The 24,734-nt window shown below is 46.7% G+C and overlaps 1 protein-coding gene across 1 annotated transcript in view; it reads right to left on the bottom strand.

Moving 5' to 3' along the window:
* ULK4 (unc-51 like kinase 4) overlaps positions 1–24,734 on the bottom strand; it is a 650,099-nt gene that overhangs the window by 138,759 nt on the left and 486,606 nt on the right. Inside the window, exon 38 of the mRNA XM_074312876.1 lies at positions 16,785–16,874. Coding sequence (XP_074168977.1) covers positions 16,785–16,874 — 90 coding nt within the window. The remainder of the gene's footprint in view (positions 1–16,784; positions 16,875–24,734) is intronic.

Below are 24,734 nucleotides of genomic sequence, written 5' to 3'. Positions count from 1 at the left end.
CGGTGGGCTGCCTCCCTTCACCATGTCCCCGTCCTTGCCTGAATCACTGCCACCTCCTGCCACTGCTTCTCAGAGCACTCCTCCCCTCCCCCGCTCCCCTGCCCCTTCTCACTCTCTTCTGCCAGGGCCATTTACCAGGCATGATAAACGACAGTGTTCACAGCACCAGCAGCTTCCATGATGCCCGTCACTTGCCTGCGTCATCTGTTACTGCATCACCAAACACACGGCATTCTGAGCACTTGCTTCCAAAAAGTGTTGCTGGCTATTCAGATTTCTAAAAGGCTCCTCTTGAGGATTTATTTTAGAGTAGGCACCGAATTACCCGGCCTTTTGGCTTAAGAAACCTCTCCATCTTTTAACAGGATATGATACAGAAGCTTCTGGAAAAGAGTTAGGAATCGGCTTTTTCAGGCTACCCCAGCACGTTTGCCACTCTTAACTTATTTCGTTCCTGGAAATCGCCCAGAAAACCCCAGGCCAACATTCCTCAGGTCTGCCTCCTTGACTCCTAAAGAACGTAGGAGTGTTGCCTGAGAAGGAGGACTGGCCTTACCAAAGCTGGAATTCCTCCTGTGGGGCCAATGGGCTCGGGTCTGGTGTGCTGAGCACCGGGAACCCTCCAGCCCTACACGGCAGACTCAGTTACACCTCAACAAGTTGTGCCTTGCTTCCTGCCACAAGTTCCACTGGGGAGAGGGACAGAGTTGGGGGAGGTATGAGGCTTTCCCGCTTACCTGGTCTGGCTGTAGGACACTACTCATCTGGAGAAGTAGCTACGTGCCAGTCCTCAGGTGGGCTAGGCCCAGGGCCTCCGAGCCCTCCCTGGGCTGTGGGTCTTTGACCATGGTCGTCAGAGCCACTGATCCCGGCCCCAGAACTGTAATATCTTCCCAGGTGTCCTGTAATCAGCTGGACACCTGGGGTTTGAGAAGACCCTCCAAGATCTGCTCTGGTCCCTGGTGAGAAACGCAGAGCCTGGAAAGACCTCTCTACCACTTCACAGTGGTGTCCAAGCGTGTGCCTGGCTATGCTCATTTCTAGGGGGCCAATTGCTCCTCCTTGGAACTCCTCTTGAATTTATTCCTTGAATAAATCCAGGCTTCAACCTAGTACTTTGATGTGGGAGGGAAGTTAACGTTATTTTGTAAGCCAGGACCCGGCCAGGCATGGAGCTATGTGCCAAATTGAGCTTTTCCTGGGAGCACTCCACAAGCATCTGACCAGCAGAGCTAGAAAAGTGGAGGACCTGGAAGCTGGTGTCAGCCAGGTGCAAGGAGAACCCAGTAGGTAAGGCATGAGGAGATAGTGGGGCAGAGAGGAATGTTCCAAGACAGCCCAGCAAAGGGCTGGGGCCCTGCTAAGTGAACCTGGAGTCAGGAGCTGAGCCCCGGCTCTGAGTCCATTTCTGGGACCAGACAGCAATATCTGGGGAAAAGGGGCAGGCAGGGCCAAGAGCAATGTTACACCCCGCTGTAAGCCCAGGACACAAGCAAGAGTGACCAGAAAAAGGCCTGGAGCTGGGCAATTCCTTCTCAGTTCCCTCCAGCCTAAGGGAAAAAGTGACCTGGGAACTTCCTGGGCCTACAGGAGGATGGCAAGGGGCCTCCATCAAGGAAAAGAGAACTTCCTGTGATACCAGCCAACCGACGGAGGGGAGAAACATAGATGTTCTTTCCCATGCCCACATAAGTCTCCTGAGCCTAAACCAGCTATGAGGTGTTTGAGTTCTCCGTGGAGCCTACATGGGGAGGGGTCCTCTCATTCACAGGAAGCCTCAGAGACCCTCCTTGCCTTCTGGTCTGTTAAGGGGTAAAAGTACCTGAGACGCTCAGGGTTTGCAAAACAAATACCACCCTAAGTGTAAAATTGTGCAAACTGGGATTATAAAGGGAAAAAAGCTCTCTTGTTTTCAAGGTCACAGAACTTTTATACCCAAACAAACTCTGTCCCCCAAAAGCATCACTCTGGAAAACCCTGCATAGCTTATGCTGTGCTGATGCTATTGCTAGAGACCTTCTGAGATACCTTCTGTGGCCACCTTCGGAGACCATTTTCCGCTCACCGAAGAGAAGCAGTTATCATCACCACAAAACCACACCTAGTGGTTGCCCAAGAACGTGTTACCCTGTGTAGTAGTCAGGACCTTTAAATTACCTGGGTCAACAATCCAACTCAAACTAGTGTTGTTGTTTTTCTCTAGTTTATCAGATTTACAGTTTTATATTTCATATTTATATAATCATTTTTGAGTTGATTTTTATATAAGGCATGAGACTTAGGTCAAGGTGCTTTTTCTTTTTTTTTGGCCTATGGATGTCCAGTTCTGGGTCCTTTGTGCTTTTCCATCCATTGATCTTTCTGTTTATTCCTTCACCATTACCATCATGCAGCCTTGATTGGTACAGCTTTATAATAAGTCTTGAAATCGGGTAGACTTATTCCTCCCACTTTATTTTTGTTTTAAATATTGTTTTAGCTATGCTAGTGCCTTTGCATTTCCATAAAAATTTTAGAATAACCTTCTTTATCTAAAGTTGAATCAATCATCCTGGGATTCTGATAAGAAATGTGGTAAACCTATATATCAATTTGGGGAAAATTAATATCTTCATTGTGTTGAGTCTTCCATTCCCTGAACACAGTACGTCTGTCTCTCCATTTGTTTAGAGTCTCTGATTTATATCATTATTGTTTTGTAGTTTTCAACTTCTTTACATGTTTTGTGAGATTTACACCTAAGTATTTCATTTTTTAGTGAGACTGTAAATGATACTGTATTTTTTTAATTTTAATAGTCACATGATTATTGCCAGTGTATAAACATATAATTGATTTTTGCATGCTAATCTTGTGTCCTACGGCCTTGCTAAACTCACTGATTAGTTCTAAGAGGTTTTCGTTTTTTCTTTTTGTTGGGGAGGGGTGGGGAGATTCTTTGGAATTTTCTACATAGACGATCATGTCATCTGCAAATAGGAACAATTTTATTTCTTCCTTTTCTATTTGTATGCCTTTTATTTGCTTTTCTTGCCTTATTGTGCTGGCTAGAAAGTCCAACACAACGTTGTTTTACAGTGGTAAAAGCAGACATCATTGCCTTGTTTCTGAACTGAGGGGTAAAACATTCAGTCTTTCACCAATTAGATAAGCTTAGTTGTACAGGGTTGTTGTAGATGCTCTTTCTCAAATTGGGTACGTTCCTTCTATCCCAGTTTTCTGAGAGATTTTATCACAAACAGGTTGTTGAAATTCATCAAGTTCTTTTTCTGCATTAACTGATATGATCATGTAATTTTTTTCTTTAGCCTGTTAATATGATGGATTACACTGATTGATTTTTTTATTACTGAATCATCCTTGCAACCTTCAAATAAATTCCACTCCATCTTGGTATATAATTTTTTATATGTATTACTAAATTCCATGTGCTAATATTTTGTTATATTTTTTGCACCTGTATTGATGAGATACATTGGTCTGTAGTGTTCCTTTCTTGTCATTTTTAAAATTGGTAATGGGATATTGCTAGCTTTATAAAATAATTTGGGGAGTGTTCCCACTCTTTCTATTTCCAGGAAGAAGTTTATGTAGAATTGGTTTAAATGTTTGGTAGAATTCTCCAGTAAAACCATCTGGGCCTGGACATTTCTTTTTTGGGAGTTTTTAAATTGTAAAATCAATTTCCTTAATAGTTGAAAGGCTACTCAAATGATCTATTTCATGTGAGTTATAGGTAATAATTTGTGTTTTTCAACAATGTGACCCATTTCCTCCTCCAAGTTGTCAAATTCATGTGTGTAGAGTTGCTTATAGTGTTCCGTTGTTATCTTTTGATGCCTCTTGGATCTGTTGATAACCCTGATTTTTTTTTTTTTTTAAGAAAAGATTTATTGGTTGAGAAGGTGCCAACCAAGAGGATGGGAGACCTAGTGGCACCTCACATTCATCTTAAGAGAATACAGGGTTCAGGCTTCTTTTATGTCAAGGGAAGAGGAAATGGGAGGGGCAAGTGGTGATTGATGATTGCAGGCATCTGGGTGCCAGCAGGGGTCTGAGGAAGATTGTGCTTAGTTGCCCCTAGTTGATGTGAGTCTGGTCCCTGCAAATAGTTGATAAATAGTACATACTTCCCTTATTTCCTCAGGAGAGCCACTTTCTGGTAAGGGGCTGTTTCTGTAAAACTTAAGCCACAAGCAGAATTCCTCTAATGAGTAGCATGTCTACATGCAAGACTAAGCAGAAGCTACTGAACACAGCAGGCTTGGAGCCAGAGAGGCCAAGCATTCCACTCTGTTAGTCTCTCCCTTTTTGTTGTTCATTCCTCAATCTTGAGGGAATAGGGTATTAGGGTCCAGATTCAGTCAAGAGAGAGGATTAGCATTAAGATGGAATCAGATTTGTCTGCCCATTGTGCCCCTCTTCTCTGGCTCTTACAATCTTACAAGCCCACGTCTTCCAGAACAATCCCTGAGCCTTAAAGGAGGCCTTCTGGGTGTTCAATTTAGACAAAGAATAAAGAGTAACTTTTGTTACGACCCCCAAGACCCAAACCATAATGAGGCAGCCACTATACAAACACTTACAGCCCTGATTTAATTCCCGATATTGGTAATATGTGTCTTTTCTCTTTTGCCAGTCTTGCTAGAGGTTTATCAATTTTATTGATTTTTTCCCAAAGGACCATCTCTTTGTTTCATTGATTTTTGTCTGTTGTTTCTATTTCCAATTTCATTGATTTCTGCTCTTATCTTTATTATTTCCTTATTGCTACTTGCTTTGCATTTATTTTCCTCCCCCCCCCACAGATTCTTATAGTGGGGGCTATATTATCGATTTGAGAGTTTTACTCTCTTCTAATATATCTGTTGGGTGCTATAAATATTTTTTTCAGCACTGCTATAGCTGTCTTCCTCAATTTTGATATGTTGCATTTTCATTTTCATTCAGTTCAATGTATTATTTTATTTCTCTTGATACTTCCTCTTTAACCCATGAATTATTTAGAAGTGTGTTTTTAGTTTCTACATATTTGGAAATTTTTCAGTTATATTTCTGTTACTGATTTCTAGTTTGTTTTCCTTGTGGTTGGAGAACACATTCTGTATGATTTCAATTATTTTTAAATTGAGGTTTATTTTAATGGCCCAGGATAGGGTCTATCTTGGTCTGTGTTCCATGGGCACTTGAAAAGAATGTGTAATCTTTTTTTGGGTGAAGTGTTCTATAAGTGTCTTTTAGATCCTATTGGTTAATTGTGTTAGCATCTATTGATTGTCTTTTTTTCATTCAGCTTAGATTTTCTTGGTTTGGGGCATTATAAGAGATTTTCTATTGAAACCTGTATTTATAGATTGTAAGTCTCTGGTTCTTATTTAAACCTTCTCTTTTAGCTGGCTTAGGGGAGAAAGGGTCTCATTATTGGCCAGTGAGGATGAAAGTCCTGGCCCCCTACTTGGCCTTCCCTGGTACCATCCCTTGGGGATGTTGATATGCCTTGTTCTAGCCTTGAGAGGATGCAAGTCTAGGTTCCCACTTGGCCTTTCCTGGCATGGCTGGGAGTGGCCACACATTTTTCTGTGGTGTTTGGCTATAGCAGAGCAATTGTCTACATGGTTTCTGTCTTGCTAGTCTGCCTCTTTTCTGCTTTGCTTTGTTTTGTTTGTTTCTGGCTTGAGAAATCAGGATTTTATTGGGGCTTTTAAAAAATCTGTACCCATTGGTGTTTCTGGGCTGCTGGCTTCTTCCGCTCCAAGTTTGGTGTATACAAGGCAAAGAAAAAAAAACCCAGAAGTCTCATCAATATGTCATTCCTCCAGTCCTGAGGCCCTTAGCTACTCCTCTTCACCTTCTAGTCTCTTTATATTTGTTTTATGTATAATGTCCAGCATTTTTAGTTGTACTTAGAGGCAGCTTAAGCAAAAGGATGTGCACATCATCTTCCCAGAAGCAAAAATCTAATGAAACACTTTTCATACATTTCTTTCCAGTCTTTTTGCTCTGCAATTTTTAAAACTTGAGAATTTTCCATAATACTATTCTACTTTGTTAAACTTAGCATTGCAATGTGAATATGATTTTAATGGTTGCAGAATATTCTATCACATTGATATCATGCAATTTCTTAGCCATTTTGTCCTGAACCACTTAAATTATTCCCAGTATTTTATTTTGTGGTTCTTTTAGCTCTTCTCTTAATGAACATACAATTTGTTTCCATGGGCCTACTCTGTGCGTAAAATATTATTTCTTTATTTTGGATGATTTTTTTGTTTGTTTGTTTGTTTGTTTGTTTGTTTTTTCAGGATAACTTCCTAGAAATGGGGTTGTGGAGTTAAAAGGGAAGAATATTGTACATTGTATATTTTTTAAAGCACAGCTTGGAATGTGTTTATAAGAAATACCCATGAAGACTTACTTGCCTGTAGTAGTTGGATTCAAAGGGGCCCAAACACCTTCACTTCCATTTCAGTTTGAGGCTGAGAAGATCACCAGCTTAACTGAAACAGAGGTGACCAGCATGGGGTCCCTCATCCACCTGCCAGTGAGGAATCACTTATTAGTGTTTGTGTCTTAGTCACGTCACCACCTCCAAAGAATAATCATCAAATCCTTTTTTACCCTATACCATATTTCTTAGCTTTATTAGGATGTGTGTTCTAGCAATAGAATATTCATATGTGCTACGTTTAAAGTTTTTATAGCCTCCATAAGTCACCACAAAATAAGGGCTAAGCCTGTGCCATTCAAACCAGTATCCACTTGCCATCTGTGGATATCTACATTAAAATGAACTAAAAAAAAACAGTTCAGGTTCTTAATTGCACTCATCACACTTCATGTGCTCAAGAGCCCCACGTGGCTAATAGCGATGGTGTGGGACAGTGTGGGTCACCGAAATGTCCCATCATCGCAGAAAGCTCTATTTGATGGATGGTGCTGGCTAAACTATTCCTCGTTGAAATCAACTGTCACGGACGACCTTTTTTTTTCATCGTACCTTTCCATAGATCAATTCAGATTTAGAATGAAGTACAGCCTCTTACTCACAGAAGACATACAGGAGCACCCCACCTACAGAGGCCAGCAGTAATAGTAAACACTAATAGCGACGGGGGGATTTACCAGGTGTCAGGCATTCCGCTAAACACAGCCACTTCCCCACTACTCCAAGTGGTGCCTACAATTTTAAACATACCGAGAAATTCCAGGGAAGAAAATTTTCTCCCATTCGTTGTAAATAATTTATTGGGAAGAAAGGCTTTAATATGCTGCCCAGGGTAGAGAGTGAGACTCCAAGATCATGCCCAAGGAATAAAAGGCACTCATCAAATTACTCTATAATAATTTGCTTTTCTGCAGGGGAGCGGTCAGAGGGGAGAAAAGGGCAGCATCGGGAGGGTGTAAGCGTACGTGGAGCCATTCAACCCCTTTAAAAAGCCTCGTGTGACGTAGGAAGGACCCCCCACTCCCAAGCAGGCCTTGGAGCAGCAGTGTGAGGCGAAAGGGAAGGCAATGTGGCCCAGTGTCTCCCAGAAGGAAAGCATAAAGACAGACGTCCTCTCAATGCTGGAGGCTCCCTCTCGCGGGCTGTGAGAGCTTGCTCAAGCCTCAGTATTCTGACCTGCAGTATGGGGAAAATACAACCTAACATGGACATTTGTTTGAAACCAGCAGTGAAATAGGGACAGGGGTGCTTATCAATGCCACCTCCCAGGTTACCCCGTGCTGCGTGCCTCCATGACCTGACTGAGATGGGCACCAACAGAGCCAACAGCCAACTAGTATGAATACACAGCCCTGAGGACGGGCTTGTCTGTGTTCCTCCAAGAAGCCACCCCAAGTGTGGCTTCCCACCAACCTCAATAAGTCTGGGGCTGGTGGCTCACCCAGGACTGCTGAGAAAGGAGACAGGATGAAGTCAGCCCTTCGGGGGCTCCCAAGATCTTGCTCTCAGGCCCCTGAGCAGAGGAGATAATGGAAACTTGCAGTCCCGTGAAATGCTTGATGCACCCAGGAAGCGGCAAGGCGTGTCTTTGCAATTCCACACGCCGCAGAGCGGGAGCCCCAGCGTGGCCTGAAATATTGAGCTTTAAACCTGTCACAGTAAATAGTCAGGAATTAATACACCAACTCCTGACTCTGGTAGTGCAATTTGCCATCTAAATTGTTACCTTCTGCAGACGGGTACATAAACAAAATGAGCAGGTCTCAAGGACTTTTCAGCAGCCCTAGTGCTCACAGGTAACTGGTTCTTCCCCAAGAAACGGGAAGGAAAGTAGAAGGGAAGGGAGTCGGCATTTCACAGATGCCTGCTGAGGCCAAGGAAAGAGCCAGGCGCTTAGCAGGTACTGCCTCTTTTATCTTTACAGCTGCCCTGTGAAGGAGGAACTACCATCCCATCATGCCAGTGAGGAAAGTGAAGGTCAGAGTCATTTGCTCAAGGTCACCCTCAAAGCTGGTGACTTAAGGAGTCACTCTAAGCTTTGGTGGTTCTGGCCCCACTGTCACGTTCCTCTACTGAGTCAGGCCTCAAAACAGTTGCAGGGGAGTGGAGTCAACCTAAGGCCTGTAGCTGTGGAGTAGTGACGTGGGATCACCGACAGAGCTCTGCCCAGCGCCCAGGGACATCCTTTCCCCGTGCCTGTGCACCCTTTCCCTGGCCACTGTTTCCCTTTGCTTCTAACGCCATACCTGCCTGGCCCTGTAGCACTGTACTCACAAGAGCAAACGCTAAAGTTTCTGACCTCCCAGGTGGCCCTCAGCCAAGGACCAGAACTATGAAAACCCAGCTCCATGGCCTGGAGTCAGGACAGACTCTGCGGTGTGGACCCTCCAGAGCACCCCATGGGGTCCCGCAGAGGCTGAGACTGCCTCTTCCTTGGTTCTTCTGGGAGCGGCTTCCTAATAAATCGTGTTCCTGTGCATCCCTGTCTCAGGGTCTGCTTCTAAGATATCCACCCTAAGACAGAGCACGTCCTCACAGAAGGCAGCTGGCTTGTGTCTGGGACAGAGCTGACTGAAGGACTCAGGTCTCTTCTCCTTCATTAATAATTACTTCAGGCCAATACATCTTGTTCAGTGTCCACCAACGTGCCTGACACGTGAATCTTTGCCCTCCATGAGCGCAAACGGAGCATGGGGTCAAAAATGTGCGTGTTTAGATGTACAATGAGTCAAAATTTGAACCAAAATCCCAAAGTGCAGATGTTTAAAACCTTACCCCAAAAAGGTGTCCACTCTCCCCAAAGGGATCTTAATATCACTGGCACATCCCATTCACCCAGCTTGGGGTACAAGCCAGTCACATCTCTTCTATGTTTCAATCACTCAACTCCCACCTTCCCTCCTTGTCTGGAAGAAAATCCCTCCTGTGGATCTTCTCTGTCTCCATCTCCCCATATCGCTGGGCCTTCCTCAGACTGATGAGGTCAATCCTTCTCTGAAATGTCTTGTGGAGAAAGAGCCAGGGTCTGCTCAGCCTACCCTACCGCTGCTTCTGTGACTGTCACGTGCTGTCACCATTGAAAACTGGTCCCGCAGAGTTGGATGGATGCCCCTCCATGGGGATCAGAGCCACACAGGCTGCAGCCCATCTCCAGGGGTGCTGTTCTCACACACAGCCATGCAAACGTGTAGTGTGCAACTTACACAACTGTGCACAGCGGCCTCACTTGTACAAGGCTCCGCACATCCTGTGGTGCCGTGAATTGGCCCCGGGTTACAGTTCTTTTGTTCCGAATTCACACACTTAGCCAGTCCCAGGTGTATAGTTAGAGGAACATCCAGCCCCAGCTCCCCCCTCCTCCCTCCCCTGCCCCCACTCCCCCTGCCCACACACACCAGCCTCTAGACTCTGCTGGTGAGCCTGCGTCAACAGCTCGGGCCTCCCTTCCTCCTAGGTGACTCACGTTTAGGCCCCTTGGTGTCCTCTGTCCAAGGGACCTCCGTCAGGATGACCCAAGGTACCACAGAGGCCCTGAGGCCTGTGAACAGCTTGGGGCACAATCGGGAAACTCTCCTCTACTCTCCAGGCACGCGACTCCTACCTTCCCCGTCTCCTCACAGGAAGCCGGCTATGGACTGGATCATGTCGTCCTCAAAACTCATACGTTGAAATCCTAATCCCCAGGACCTCAGAATGTGACCCTTTGGGGGACAGGACCTTCAAAGAGGTAATTAAGGTAAAATGGGGTCATGGGGTGGCCCCACCCGAGTATGCCTGGTGTCCTTATAAGAAGAGGCTGTTGGAACACAGACATGCAGAGAAGCAAGACCACGTGAGCCCACAAGGAGAAGAGAGCCATCTACAAGGACAGAGGCCTCAGAAGAAAGCAAACCTGCTGACACCTTGGTCTCAGACTTTTGGCCTCCAGAACTGTGGGAAGATAAGTGTCTGTTGTTGAAGCCACCCCATCTGTGGTACTTTATTGTGGCAGCCCTAGGAAATGAATGAAATTCTTTGCAAACTTTTCTACCATTTTCCCTCCTGCCAGCTCTGCCTCTCAAGGGGTGGCGGGAAGAACCACGCTTGTTCAGACACAAAGGGTGTCTGCCCTTCCCCCAGGACAGCAGTGCCTCCTCATCTTACATTTTTCACCATGAAGAGGAACCATTCTCAGGTTCCAGGTGGCTTCCTGCATCCCCCAGCCAGGGAAGGTCTGGCAACTTCTTCCACTACAATGTTTCATTACCGTAATCAAAGCTCCTCGCTACCCCTAGCCCCAACAACCCACTCCACAGCTCGGGTCTGAGAGCTTTTGTTCTTGGCTTGCAAGCGTTGGCCCTTGGTAATGACAACACTTACTTCTCTATTTCACCTTCCAGCACTGGAGTGGGAATCTACTGACTGTTTTTTTCCCCAAAAAAATGTTAGCTGCCTGGAAGGAAGTCACTGCTCTCACACATGGAAAAGTAATACGAATATTATTCTCCCTCACGTGCAGATCTGTCTTGAATGCCTAAGGGACTTCCCCCAGAGAGATCCAAAGCAACACCAGCCCCCAGAGATGGGGAGTCACTGCTAATTTGCTTCCCTGGGTCACATAGAAATGGAAGGAGGTGGCATAGGGACAGGGAGGCTGGCATTTTCTCTCCACGCACAGGGCTGCAGTACACTTTACATTTCCCAAAGGCCATAATTATTTCCTGGAGAAGGAATTCAAATGACCCAGATAGTTAATTCAGTGAGATTGGCCTAAAAAGTATTTACCTAAAAGGCAGTTTTGTTGAAAAGAACATCACAACATAATCAGGGCTTGCTCTCATTGCCTGAAACATGCAGGTGCCAGATACAAGGCTGAAGCCTAATTTAATTAGAGAGAGCCGAAGGTGGGAGTTTGGGGGAGAGAGAGAGAGAGAGAGAGAGAGAGAGAGAGAGAGAGAGAGAGAGAGTTTTCTCATTAGCTATTCAATGCAATGACCAGAGCAGGGCTGTCCATGAGCCCCCTTGGGTCCTAGGAATTCCTTCTGTGTGGAAAAAAGTGGAAGTATAGAAGTTAACCTTTGGCCACCTCCATCCCCCTTTCCATGTCCATCTCTGACCAGCTAGGACCACCTTTCTCTTCTTCCAAAGCCCCAGGTTCTCCCGATCTCCCACCTCCACCCCACACCCCCATGACTGAACCTCAATTCCACAGGGAGTCCTATCCCTTCTATGGGGACCACATAGGATAGGAGCTCAACTCTCTGCGTGACCCTGGGCATGTCAGTCAGCTCATCTGATATACTCGATATCATCTTAGTTTGAAGGGATAAAACCAATGGGGGGCTGGCAATGTGGGGAAAAAAGACCAGTGGGAGTAAAGAGGGGAGCAGAGACCATGAGGGGGCACACCTGAGAATTTGGTGCTGTTTAGAGGAGAGTCAGAGTTGTCCAGTCTCCTCTGATTCCGAGAGTGCCAAATCACAGAGAGTAAAGCCTGTGTCTTGATATTCGGTCTGTACCTTCCCTCACATCAAAGCATTAAAAGCATCGCTCAGGGGTCAACAAGACCCCTGGATTCCTGTGTGTCAGTCTGGTCTTCCCAGTGAGAACATAAGCCCCTTGTCTCACACAGGGCATCTCTGTGTGTTCACAGACCTGGGCACAGAGCTGGTCCAGCGCAGACAGACCCTCAATAAATATTTGCAGATTGTCTGCGGGAGTGAGGCTTGACAGGCCAACTGCATCAGGAGCTTCTGCCACCTCTCAGCCTGCAGCCATCTTTAAGACTTTGACACCACAGAAGGAATTTGTCTTCTACCAACTGTGGGCAACAGAAACTGTTCCTGGGTACTGCAAGGGGACAAAAAGCCACGGTGTGTCTCCGGAAGACTGCAAGGCCACATCTAGAGGCCCTGTGTAAATATCACCGACTTGGCCTTTCTGGTGATATAGGGAAGGGTCGGGTGAAAGCTGACTTTCCTTGCTGGTTGGGCCATTGTCACTTGGGATGTTCGCAGCAGGACCCACAGGAGAAAGAACGGATGCGAGGGCAGGAAATCCCAGCAGAGCCCCACACTCTGCAATGACGTGGTACCCTGGCCACGCCCGGCCACCCGGCAGCTCCCGTGGGGAAACAACTTCCTTTTGTGGTCTGACCCTGGCTGGCTGCCAGGGCTCCAACAAGAGCCCTGTGATGTGCACATTTGAAATGTGTTGGTGGCGCAGAATGGCATGTCTAACTCGTGTTTAATGCCCGTCAGCGTTTACGTCTCTTTCCCACGCCCACGGAAGCAGACTGGCTGCATGTGGGGAGCTGTGGAGTCCAGCCGTCGCCGTGCCCGACTGCGTGTCTGGGCCTCTCTCAGGCCACACTTCCTTTTACACTCAACCTGCCCTCTGTCAGGCCACGGGTATAGTTCTCTCGGAAGAGGACACAGAGAAAGCAAAGGGAGCTATATTTGATATCAGCTGCTGGACATGCATTATGTCGTTTTTAATCTTCACCACAATGTTGTGAGGTGTTATGGTCCCCGCTTTGCAGGTGGGGAAACTGAGGTTCAGAGAGGTTAAATCTTTTGCTCAGGGTAGCACAGCTGGAACATGGAGGAGCAGGGACTCATCTCTAGCCTGTCCCCTCCAGCCATCAGACTTTGTCCAGACACCCTACCCCCTCCCTTACGAGCATCATTCTCCCCAGGATCTTTCTCCTTAAGGACAGAGGTGGCAGCAGCCTCACTCTTTGTTTCTACTGCCTACACCGGCCTCACAGATGACCACTGGCAACCAGAGCCTGAGAAAGACCAAGATAGGCCAGGTCAGCTCCCCGCAAGCTCATGGTTTGCTTCAGGGGCGTTTGACTTGATTGGGGTTGTTAATTCTCGAAGTACAGAAGTTATTGTGTTCATTCCTTTTAAACTATTTTTGTTTTGTTTTTCTGTTGTTTATTAATTAAGGCAGCTCCTGCCTGACAGTCTTTGTAGAGACACATTTTGGCTCCAGCAAATTCCCTGGGTGGTCTCCAGGAAACCCAGACAAGAATAATATGTAATGCTTTATACTGTGGTGACACGGCCTTTTACATTCCCCCCAATTCGCATGAGCTGTGAGGAAATGGCTCTAACCACACTGCCGCTGTCTTGGGCTATGTTCCCCCAGAAGATTAGAATTCGATGGCATTTGGTTTACCTGAGGGGTGATCTCAGAAAGCTCCAGAAGGACAGCAGGGAAAGTGAGATAGGAAAGGAAGGAAAGACAATACAGGGAGTGTTAATGAGCAGGTCCCCTCTGTGGGCACCTGGGATCTTTGGGAAATTGTATAGGACACACCTCAGAGTTGTGCCACCCAAGGAACGAGGAAGCTGGGACATTTACCCACCAGGCATTGGTTGAGGACTGCTCCCAGACAGGCCAAACACTCTTGAGGTCCAAGTCCTCAAGCAGAGGGACACACAGACCTGAGATCAGAGTCTGGCAGCAGGTATGGGAATGGTGAGCGCCCAGGGGACATCGGCCCGGTGCCCCCCAACAGTGGGGCAGATCCCCCTCTGCCAGATCCCAGGAATGCAGGAGAGAGCTCTCACCCCCTTTCCACTCTTCCTCCTTGTGGGTTTAGATTTGGAAGATGCTACAGCAAGGGCTCCGGGTCACCTTGTCTGTCTGCATGCGTACCTTCTCAGGCATCTCAGGGCTGGGAAAAAGGAATCAGGGGCCACTGCCCAGTTTGGGGAAGTCTGAGGGGATGCCGTTTCCAGAGAGGAAAGAGGGTGGGCGCAGAGATCCCGCAATCCCCTGGGCAGAAAAGCTAAGGCAGCTGTTACCACTTGCCAAGGTGGAAGACTGCCATGAAGGCCTTCAGTCACCACAGGATTTGCAGTCTTCCTGAGAGTTGTCCATCAGAAGCAAAGATGACCACAAAACAAAATCACTCTTGGCTCCTCGTGTAAACACAGGAAGGGCTGGGGCATAGGAAGAATGGAACCTCCAGCCTGGGGGAGGGTGCTCTGCCCACGTCTTCTCATTACTCAGTAATAAACCCATTGCCTCCTTCTCTTCCAGTTCCCTCTGACTCTGTGTCTGTCCAGCTTCTCTCTGCTTCTCCCATGCACTTCTGTCTGCATTTAGTTTCTCTTCCTCCCCCACCCCTCTCCCCATCTCTCCTCTGTATCTCTCTGGGCTATTGGGTGTGTGAAGTATCCATCGCTACCTCCCGTCTCCGTCTTCTCTCTTCATTTGCCCTCCCCTGGCTCCCTTTCCCTGGGCTCCCCTAGGCTCCGTCTCTGTCCTCCATTAGAGACGTGTGTACACCTCTTGGAAAGCTTGGAAGTTTCAGTGATGGGAGCTGCATCAATAGCCAGTAGAAGGGTCCAGGGCATATGTATCCAGGCAGCGTGCGGCCTGCCCAGGCAGCGGACCAAGGCCTGACAGGCTCCTCCATTGCCAAGGGCTGCTCCCACTGTCAGTCACCAGCAGCCTTCCATTCACCCGCCTCCTTTTCAGCCATGATCAACATTTCAAAAGCGAACACACAAGGCCTACAGTTGGTTCCTATAATTCACCGAGGGCTGCGCCTGCCGCTGGAGACAAGCCGCATTCTTCTCTCTGAGTGAGCTATTTTTAAGGATAGCTCCCCCCACCCTCGTTTCCAGTTCCCATTTCAGCCCAAGCGCTGAATTAGATTCTTTCTTCATTTTGTAGGCTCCCTTTCTCTGTTATTATATAAAACCATTTCAGCCCTTAAGGAGTTGGCATCTGACATCCACCGCTTCTGAATCCTCAGAACAGAGAAGGGAAGGAATAAACAGAAGGGAGGGAAAGAAATGTTCTGTTTCCGCTCCAGCAACATGAATCGTGGGAGAGTTAAATAGCAACAAAGTATTTGGTGTTAATCTTTAATATTCCCAGGAACTTGTCACCTCCTCCTTCAATCCCAGAGCTGCCTTTCTCCAAGTGATTCTGGCGCCTCTCACAAGACATCATACTTCCTATTATGCTCTAAAAAAGTACCCACCTGAGGGGAGTTCTTAGTGATTAGACTGAAAAAAAAAAAAAAAAAAGGCCAAGGTGCTCATTGCTATTTACAAGGAAATGACTGAAAGAATGAGCCATGGATTTCTTTGCTGTCAGTCTTGCCTGTTTGCAGTAGACCCTGCCTAAGCTCATCCTCTGATGTGATCTCTCCCTTCCTGGGGCTTCAGAGCCAGAGGGCTGGTGTTTGACAAATTTGAAGGGATGCAGGTGGCACCAGCAAGTGCAGTGGAGAGAGGCTGGCTGCCAGCCTCCCTGGCTGATGTGCCCCTATTGACAACCACTCACTCCTACCCTAGCAGCAGGGAGCCGGGGTATAAATGCAAATGACAAGATCCTTTCTCTAAACTACACACGTGGCGGGTCTTCTTCATGGAGATTTGTCCAGAGGCGGACCTTGAGGCCAGGATTTCAGTGCAGGCAGTTTATTTGGGAAGGGATCCCAGATAACAGCTGTCAAGAAGTGAGATGAGAGCAGGCAGACAATAAAGGGTGAGTTACCCAGCGTGTCACCGCTGTGGGCACCTGGGGCTTAGTACACCTGGGCAACTCTGAGAGACAGTGAAGAACCCGCACCTGAGAGTTATTACACCCGAAGGGTGAGGGAGCTGGAGTATTTGTCTACCCACTCCTGCCAGTCCTTGGTTGAGGGATGCTGGAAGGAGGGCGTTAATTCTCCAGCGCTCGGAGCTTGTGCACACCGGCTGCAGAGGACACCTCCTGCCAGGAGATGAAGGTGCTGACTCTTGGAAATCCATTGCAAAGGTAAGGAAGAGGGGATATGGGAAAGGTACCCACAGCAAATATCAGTGACCCTTATCATCTGTGTTCAGAGTTCTCGCTTCAAAATAAAGAGTGGGCATCTATTAGGTTGGGGCAAAAGTAATTGCAGTTTTTGCAATTGTTTTTAACCTTTTAAACCGCAATTACTTTTGCACCAACCTAATACATTTCACAGATAAACCCTCCCCTTACTACACCACAGCTCTTGCTGTTGGGTTTCTCCTGGGTTTCCAGGTATCAAGCCCCAAAGGGTCCAGAAGTCTTTGCCCCAACACCGTAGTCATAAAGACTTTTTTAGAGGCAGGGTCTCTCCTCATTTTACAGAAGGAGCTGCCTGGATGTAAAGCCCCATCCTCACCCCAGACTGCCTACAGGACTTCCTGGAGCTGAGGAATCCTTTCTCCTTTCCTCCAGCATCTGTGGAACTAGAATTGTATCCAAGCAAAGCAGAGCATTACAAAGGAAGGAGATTAGTTACTTCCTCCCTGCCAGTTCACCTCTCTCGTTGGACTCTCTTCCCAAAACACACAGCTTTGGTAGAAACACTTACTATTATGTGATATGTTTGCTGACACACTCTCTCCTTCCTGGCTCCATGAGGACGAACACTGGGCCTTTTCCAGAACTGTAGCACTGGGACCTGAAAGTTGGCAGATACTCAATCAGCTTTTCTTAAATGAATGAACGAATCCCATTGATGCCTAATTTAGAAATTCTTTTCGTACTCCATTATCGATAGGATCAAGTCCAAATTCCTTAGTATGATTTTCCAAGGCCCGTTTCAGTTTCTACGCTAATTTCCCACCCAAGAGTCATGCCTTGCCATTCTTCTACTGACCATTTGGCCGAAATGTCACCATTTCACTCCTTTGGGCTTTGCATGTACTATTTCCTCTGTGTGGGATACTCTTCCCCTTTCTCTACCTGTTAAAGGGCCACTCATAACCCTTTAGGACCCCCCTCAAATGTCCCCTGTCCCGTGATGTCATCTCCAACTCCTCTAAGCAAAGAAGATGATCAAATAGGCAGACCCAGCACACATTTGGGGCACCAGAAGAGACAACCAACAGCTCTTTTTAAACCATTTTGACATTTACAAAAAAACGAAGACAGCTAACTAGCCAACGTGGGAAAACTCTAAACTGGTTTGGCCTTCCTTACGCATTTGATTTTTGCTTTTATTTGGTTTTAACTAATCAAGCTTGGGGAAAAAGGCACCATAAACCTTTCAGAGCTGACGGGCCCTGGACCCCTTAGTTTTGCTCTACTTCCAGCCACTGAGACCAGTCATTCATTTATTCTCTCATTCAGTACCTGGTGTAAGGCGTGGCCTGGGAGATGCAGACCCTCACCTGATGCAGGCCCTGCGCTCCAGGCCACATACCCTGGAGGAAGCGAGCAGTGTATTACAGACCATTAAAGTGCTATGAGGTTCCTGACCTTCTGAAAGGGCCTGCTCTAACAAACAAATAGTGACAATCACGATTCTCACTGATAACGTCAAGTAAACAACCAAACGTCCACACTGATGTAAGAATTTGAATAAATAAATAATAAATAAATAAATAGCAGAGAAAGGACAGCTCTTCCTTACAGTAGAATTCTAATTAATAAGTGCACAAGGAGTGATGGAAATAGAAGATTGCCACTTGTCAACCACCACGTTCATCATGGTTGCAGGCAATAATCAAATGCTGATGCTAAAATTAGTGGACAGATGTATGCTGAGAGACAAGACACTTGCAGATGCCCCCTTAACTAAGTGATCAAAGCTAACATCACCCATGATAAGACAAGCTGACATCATGCCCCTCCTGACATGATGCCCCGGGAAGGGCACAATATCACTTTGGTAATACCGCTGCCAAAAATGTGTAACTTCGATCTAATCACGAGAAGATATCATATAAATGCATATTAAGAAACATCCTACAAAATGACTGGCTAGCATCCTTCAAAAGTACCATGGTCGTAAAAGGCAAAGAAAGACAAGGAAGTGTCCCAGATTACAGGGGGCTTGAGAGACAGGACAGCTAACTGCATGTGGGCTCCTGGATGGAAAAAGGATATTAGTGGGACAATTGGCAAAAAGATGAATAAAGTCTATAGCCTGGCTAATAGGGTTACAGCAAATGTGAATTTCTTGGTTTTGATCATGAAGGGAAGCAGAGTGACGAGTGTGCAGGATCTATGTGTACTATTTTGGCAACTTTTTTCCAAGTCTGAAATTATTTCAAAACAATAAGTCAAAAATAATTGGGGAGGGGGAAGCCTGCTCTGTTTCCCCACCTCACGTTACCACAGACCCTGAGGAATTGTTTTTGGAATATTTGTTTTTACCTATTTCCATCCCCACAAGGAAGGCTGTAAGCCTCTCCAGGGACTGTCTAATTCGCTCTGAGATCCCTGTGGTGCTGCAACACTGTTTCGTAGCATCCCCACCTCCAGCACCCACTTCTTGCATTATGGGGAGCATTGCTTAGAGGTGGAAAGAAAGCTGTAGAGAAAATTCTGGACTTAGAGAACAGTGCCGCTTCAATATCACCATGCCTTTTATTAAGAGAAGAGGCAATACAGTGGTAGTGTGGTAGGCAGTTGTTTGCAGAACTGTCCACAATTCTCCATCCTTCTCCTATCCATGTACCTTTGCACTATAACTTTCCAGGTATCTTCTATCCTCTCCCCTTGAATCAGGGCTGGCCTTGTACTTGCTCTGACCAACAGGCAGCAGACGTGACATGGCGCTAATTTTGAGCCTAAACAGAAGAAGGTACATGATGTAGACACCTGTCAACAACCAGACAACCACCAGGTATGTGAATGAAACAATACTTGATCAGTGGACTTGCCAACCACAGACTCATCAGTGAGCCCAAGCACGACCAGAAAAACCATCCAACTGAGTCCAGCCCTAACTGCTGACTCAGAGCGCCATCAGCCAAATGAATGGCTATTGTTTTAAACCACCAAGTCTTGACATTGTTCATTACACAGCAATGGATAACTGCTATAGGTAGCAGATTCCTGTATCTCTGTAGCCTGTAGCAGTAGGCTCAGGGACTAATACTGATTACTCTTTATCTCAGATAAACAAAGGCAAAAACATGGATCCTTTTCTTACACAAGGGCAAGCCCCAGCCCAAATAATACCAGAGGGGTCTCCTCTCCTAAGAGAGAGAATTTGGACCCCTACCCCCAAAAGAAAAGGAATCCTTACAAAGAAGCCCCACTGGCTGAGGAAGCAAACACAGGCAAAGCCAGCTGGCAACACCCAGGAAGGGATCCTTGGTGCAGCAGGGGAGTTGCTGGGCCAAGGAGGCAGAGGGGATGGTGGTGAAGGGAAGTGGCTGAGTAGGACCTCCTTGCACAGGTCCTGTCCACTCCTCTCCCCAAGGCTTGGCTTGCATAGTCGCTGGAGGCTCAGGTTGCAGGGTTAAGAGCCTCTCTGGGCTGCATGAAGCCGAGAGGAGCCAGGCAGGCTGGGCGGAGGTCAGCGCAGTGAGAAATGCACCTCAAAGGGCTTTCAGAGGGCATGAGGGGTGCCTGGGCAGCCCGACAGCTGGCAAGGGCAAGGCAGAAGGGTGCGTCCAAGCTGCTGGGGGGTCACGATAGCAGGCTGGGAAGGCACCAGCCATGGGGTCTCTGGACCTGGAGGTTAGGGACTCCCAGAAGCTGGGACTAAAACGGGCAAGACTGCCAGAAGATGAAATAAGCAGCTAAAATTCCAGGTAATCCTCAGCAGGAGTGGCTTTGGTCGAGGACCCCACAGTCCGTCTCACGCACTTGGGCCCCTCCATGGCAGAGCACAGGGACGAGGTGGGCCTACTGCAAGAGGGCTTTGAGATTCTGGACAGTCAGATGTGTATCTCCATAGAACTGGTGACTGCTGCATGCCGTAGCTGTCCTTTCCAGCGAGACGCTCAGTCATTGCTTCTGTCGAAATAACCTCCTAGGGCCCAAATGGAGCCTCTCCTGCCCAGGCGCCACGTCAGCAAACCAACACCTCGGTAACTTGCCTGTCCCTGTCAATGCTCCACTTGATCGGAAATGCACATATCGGGTCAGCCAATCCCCAAACGTAAGGCCGAGCCTTGATGAGACTTCTCACCCCAAAAGGAGGCTATGTGGCCCCCGCCAATCAGATATTCTCTATTTTTCTCTTCCTTGTTCTTTGCTCTTTATCCTCTGAAAGCTTTCTGCCTTCTACCCTATTTTGCCATTCTCTGAAAGGAGACTGTTCACTTCATGAGGAGTTAAATAACGTTGTCTCCTAATCATGTTTAACACTTCAAAGAGCTCCCTACGCTGGACACTATGGGAGAAAAGCTGGAGAGCTACTTTTTTCTGTTTTCCTTGGTTAGGATTCAGCACTTGGCACTGACGGGAACAGCCCGTCTTTACCTGCTGGAGACACAGGTACACTTCCAAAGGTGACAGCTTCTCCTTGCTCGTAGGAAGTGCCTTCTCGCCCTGGGCACAAAGGAAATGGTCTGCAGTGGTCCTTCCCATCTCTGCCCTCTCACAGCGTGCGGACCTTGCGTTTTCCAACAACTGACTGTCAGGACTGAGGACCATACAACCCAGCTGCCCAGATCACAACAAAACAATACTCATCAGATGTCAGAGTGACCCAATATTTGAAGAACAACTTGTTGCATGTTATGCTGGGAGGAAGGAGAAGGAATAGAGAAGAGAAAGAAGGAACAAAATAATCAAAAGACATATGATGGTCAAGAATTCTTATTAGGCAGACAATAGACCACATTGGGGGAGGCTTTCCTCTACACAGGTCAGCTCAGTGGGCAGGAATCACCTGCCCATGCCCCTCACCTGGGACTCCTTCCTGCAGCATCCCAGGCCTCCTCCATGCTGCCAGCCAAGCTCTCCAGATGCCACATGCTACACTTGGCTGAAAGCTACGCTTGGGTTTATTTCAGTCCAACTCAGCTCTTTCTCTGTGTTTCCCCCCAACATGTAAGACAGCTATTAAAATAAAGAGCAGGCTCTCAGCCACACACCCTCTTGTTAATTCCCATGATTAACCATGAAGGAGCCAATAAAGAATAACCCTGTGATTAATTGATTAATGATGATCTCCCACTCGTGAGCCTCAGCTGTCCTGCTTATCAAGGCCATGGTGAAGGGCCCCACGTGAACTGGAGAGTGGAGGGCTGCAGTCTCTGAGAGGCCCATCTGCCTTCAGGGGCTTGCCAATGGACAGGTGGGTGTGAGGGCGTCAAGGCTGATTCCTGACAGAAGATAAAGACACTCTGGGATGGCTCAAATTTGTGCCAGGCCTCATCATCACTTGGTATATGGCCTTTATTCACATGGTCCAGGCCTCACATGTCCATGGGAGAAGGTGTCACCTGCACCTTCCCACATGAGGCTGTACCCGTCTTTGGTCAGACACACCCATGCAGTAGGTTCAAACCTGAAACGCGCTACCTCCTGCAGGGATGGAGCAGACTTTTCCCAGGGAGACAGCACTGCCTCAAGCCACCACTTATAATGCCAGCCTTCCGAGAAACTGAGAAGCATCACCTAGTAATTCTGTCAGACGTGGGATCCCCCAGAAGCAGACCCTGAGAAAAAGATTCAAATGCAAGTAATTTAGTTTGGAATAAGAGTGAGTAAGAAAGCTACGTAGACGGGAAAGGAAAAACAGCCAATAAATGGTGCAGGGTTGACCATTTGACTGTGGGTCACAGAGTTTAACCACCTGGGAAACTGGGAGCTGGTGTAGAACACAGACATTGGATTATTCTCAGATTAGCTGGGGCATTTTTACACCAACTCCTACAGTCTTGGGTTGAAGTGGGAGGGTGGATGGAGGGAGAAAGGGGAGTGTTAATTCTCAGCATGTCCAGCCTTTCACATGAATGGGTCAAATGGACTTTGGTGGGCAGAAGAAACGTTCAGGAAAAGTAACACAGGCTCTGGTAGTTGGGAATGATGTCCACACACACTGGAGAAGCATGGGCCAGGAGCATGAGCAGGGGTTCCCAGCGTCAGCACAGGCCCCTCTGTGGGACGACTGTAAATAACACTGGTGTCCCCCAAGAATCTGAACTTGCAGTGGCAGGTGGGGAAGGAGCCCACTGTTTCCTGGTGAAGAAGTGGAGGCTCGGGGAGGTCCTGTGACTTGTCCACAATCACACAGTTGGTGAGCTGCTCAAACTCTTTGATCCCAAGTTCCAAATGTTTGCTACTTGAGCACTTGGCCAGAATGAGGAAGCGGGGAACAAAAGGGTGGGGCATGGGATGGACAGAAGAAACCCTCAAGGATATATATCAACTGTGATTTACTGAACAGTTATTATCTTCTTGGCCTTCTTCTAAGAGCTTTCCATGATTTTCTCATTTACTCTTCACAATAATCCCACGAAGTGAGATCATTGTGTTGCCCACTTTACAGATGAGGAAACTGAGGCACAGAAAGGTTAAGAAACTTGCCCAAAGCCTTCAGCTAGGAAGGCATCTGGGGTGCCAACCTACCTATCCGGCTCTAGAATCCATGTTTTTAAGCTTACCATACCCTATCTCTATATTCCTAATAAGTTTGCTCCTAGCTCTGACTGCTTGAAGGCCACTGAGCTCTTCTCAGCTAAGACACAATTCCTAGGATTTTTTTCACATTAGCCAGGAGGCCATAGCCAGGTGAGGATGAAGCCAGGAATTCCTTAACCATCTAGCTGTCCACCTCAGCAGAGGCAACAAAACACATAAACTGATCTGGCTTTGAGGTCTATAGCCCTGAGTTTGAATTCTGAGTTCTCCATTCAGTCATCCCACCAGGATTTTGAAGGGCAGCCATGTGCCAGGCACTGTACTAGGCACCGGGGTTACAAAGGTGAGAATGGTGAGAAAAATCAACTGGAATTCTATGTCCAGACAGTCACCCCCAAGTATGAAGATAAAATAAAGACATGTTGACATATAATGACTCAAAAAATTTATCTCCCAGGTATCCTTTCTTCAGAAGCTCCTGGAGGATGTCCTGGCAAAATGGAAAAAAAAAATCGATGTGGAGAAGGAGCAACAGAGCAATTAAAGGGGGTAGTGACAGGGCATGCCAGGATAACAGATCTGTCCTAGTCCTAGAAAGAAGCTGAGACAGAGGGGGACAAAGAGAAGAGAGCAACAACAGGAGATTGGGAAGGGCATAATGGATTATAGGATGTATTTCAGGGACATATTGATGAGCTTGACACAGGAGAGTCTTTCTTAGGCGAAATGGGCAGGGGTCGGAGATGGAGGTATTGGCATGGATAACAGAAAAGTAAGCCAAGGGGGGAAATGGCGCACTTTTTCTAACATGGAAACATAATCACACTACACGATTTGATTCCTCAGTGAGCAATATTCTCATAGTCCTAACAAGGGACACAAAGATTTGTGATAACCAAATCTTTGTTCGGTGATCCAAAAGTTGTGCTGTATTGGGAGTGATGGGGAGGGACTGTGTAAAGTGTGCTAGGATGTTTGATTCTCAATTATTATAAAAGAAATCAATCAATAGCATACAAACTAACACATCAAGAGATAGTGTAATATTTGGTCAAAGGTACAAAAGTTGGTCAAAAGGTACAAACTTCCAGTTAGAAGATAAACAAGTCTTAGGGATCTAATGTATAGCGCGGTGACATCGCGTATGGCAGGGTTAACCATAGTGTATGGTATATTTGAAGGTTGCTAAGAAAGCAAATCTTAACAGTTCTCATCACCAGAAAAAAATTGTAATATGGGTGGTGATGGATGTTAACTAAGCTTCCTGCAGTGAACATTTCCACGAGATATACATATATCAAATCATGGTAGACCTAAAACTGATACTATGTCATATGTCAACTCTAGCTCAACTACAAAGGGAAGAACCAAAAATTTTAAAGAAGAAATAGTACAATAATATAATGTACATCATAATAACAACGTGCATATTATTTAGGGGAGAAACAAGTAAGAGGTGAAAGTGGTTGCCATTGGGTATTTGGGAGCAGGGAGGGATGTCTTATTTTATACTTTAAGTCTTATAGTCCTCTATGATTTTTTTCAACCTATTGATTTTTTTCCATATGCAGAATTTACTGGCGAGAAATCTTAATTAACTTCTTCAAAAAGAAGAGCCCCAAAAAGTGTGAAATATTTTTCCTGAATTTCTTCAAACTCGACCCAGTGGGAATGAATGTATGCATCCTTCTTTAGGCAACACTTGTATTACTAGGAAATCAACCTCTTCCTGTCCCTGCTATGTAAACATTGAACAGATCCTTAAGAACACTAGTCTAAAGGGTTGCTAAGTGGACTGTCAGGCCAGGGCACCCACAGTTATAGTCCACTTCCACCAATAAAGGCTAGTTTTGTGTGAAAAGGGAGGGAGGGATCATGAAGAATTGTGGCTTATCATTGGGGGCAGACTTTCCTCTGTCCCTGAACTGCCACCCTCACTAGCTCACCAGTGGCACTCTCTGGACAGTCTTTACCTCCTTAGAGGCACCTT

The sequence above is a fragment of the Rhinolophus sinicus genome, linkage group LG10 (assembly GCF_036562045.2).
Source record: "Rhinolophus sinicus isolate RSC01 linkage group LG10, ASM3656204v1, whole genome shotgun sequence".
Lineage (NCBI taxonomy): Eukaryota > Metazoa > Chordata > Mammalia > Chiroptera > Rhinolophidae > Rhinolophus > Rhinolophus sinicus.
This window is presented reverse-complemented; position numbering and strand designations above follow the sequence as displayed.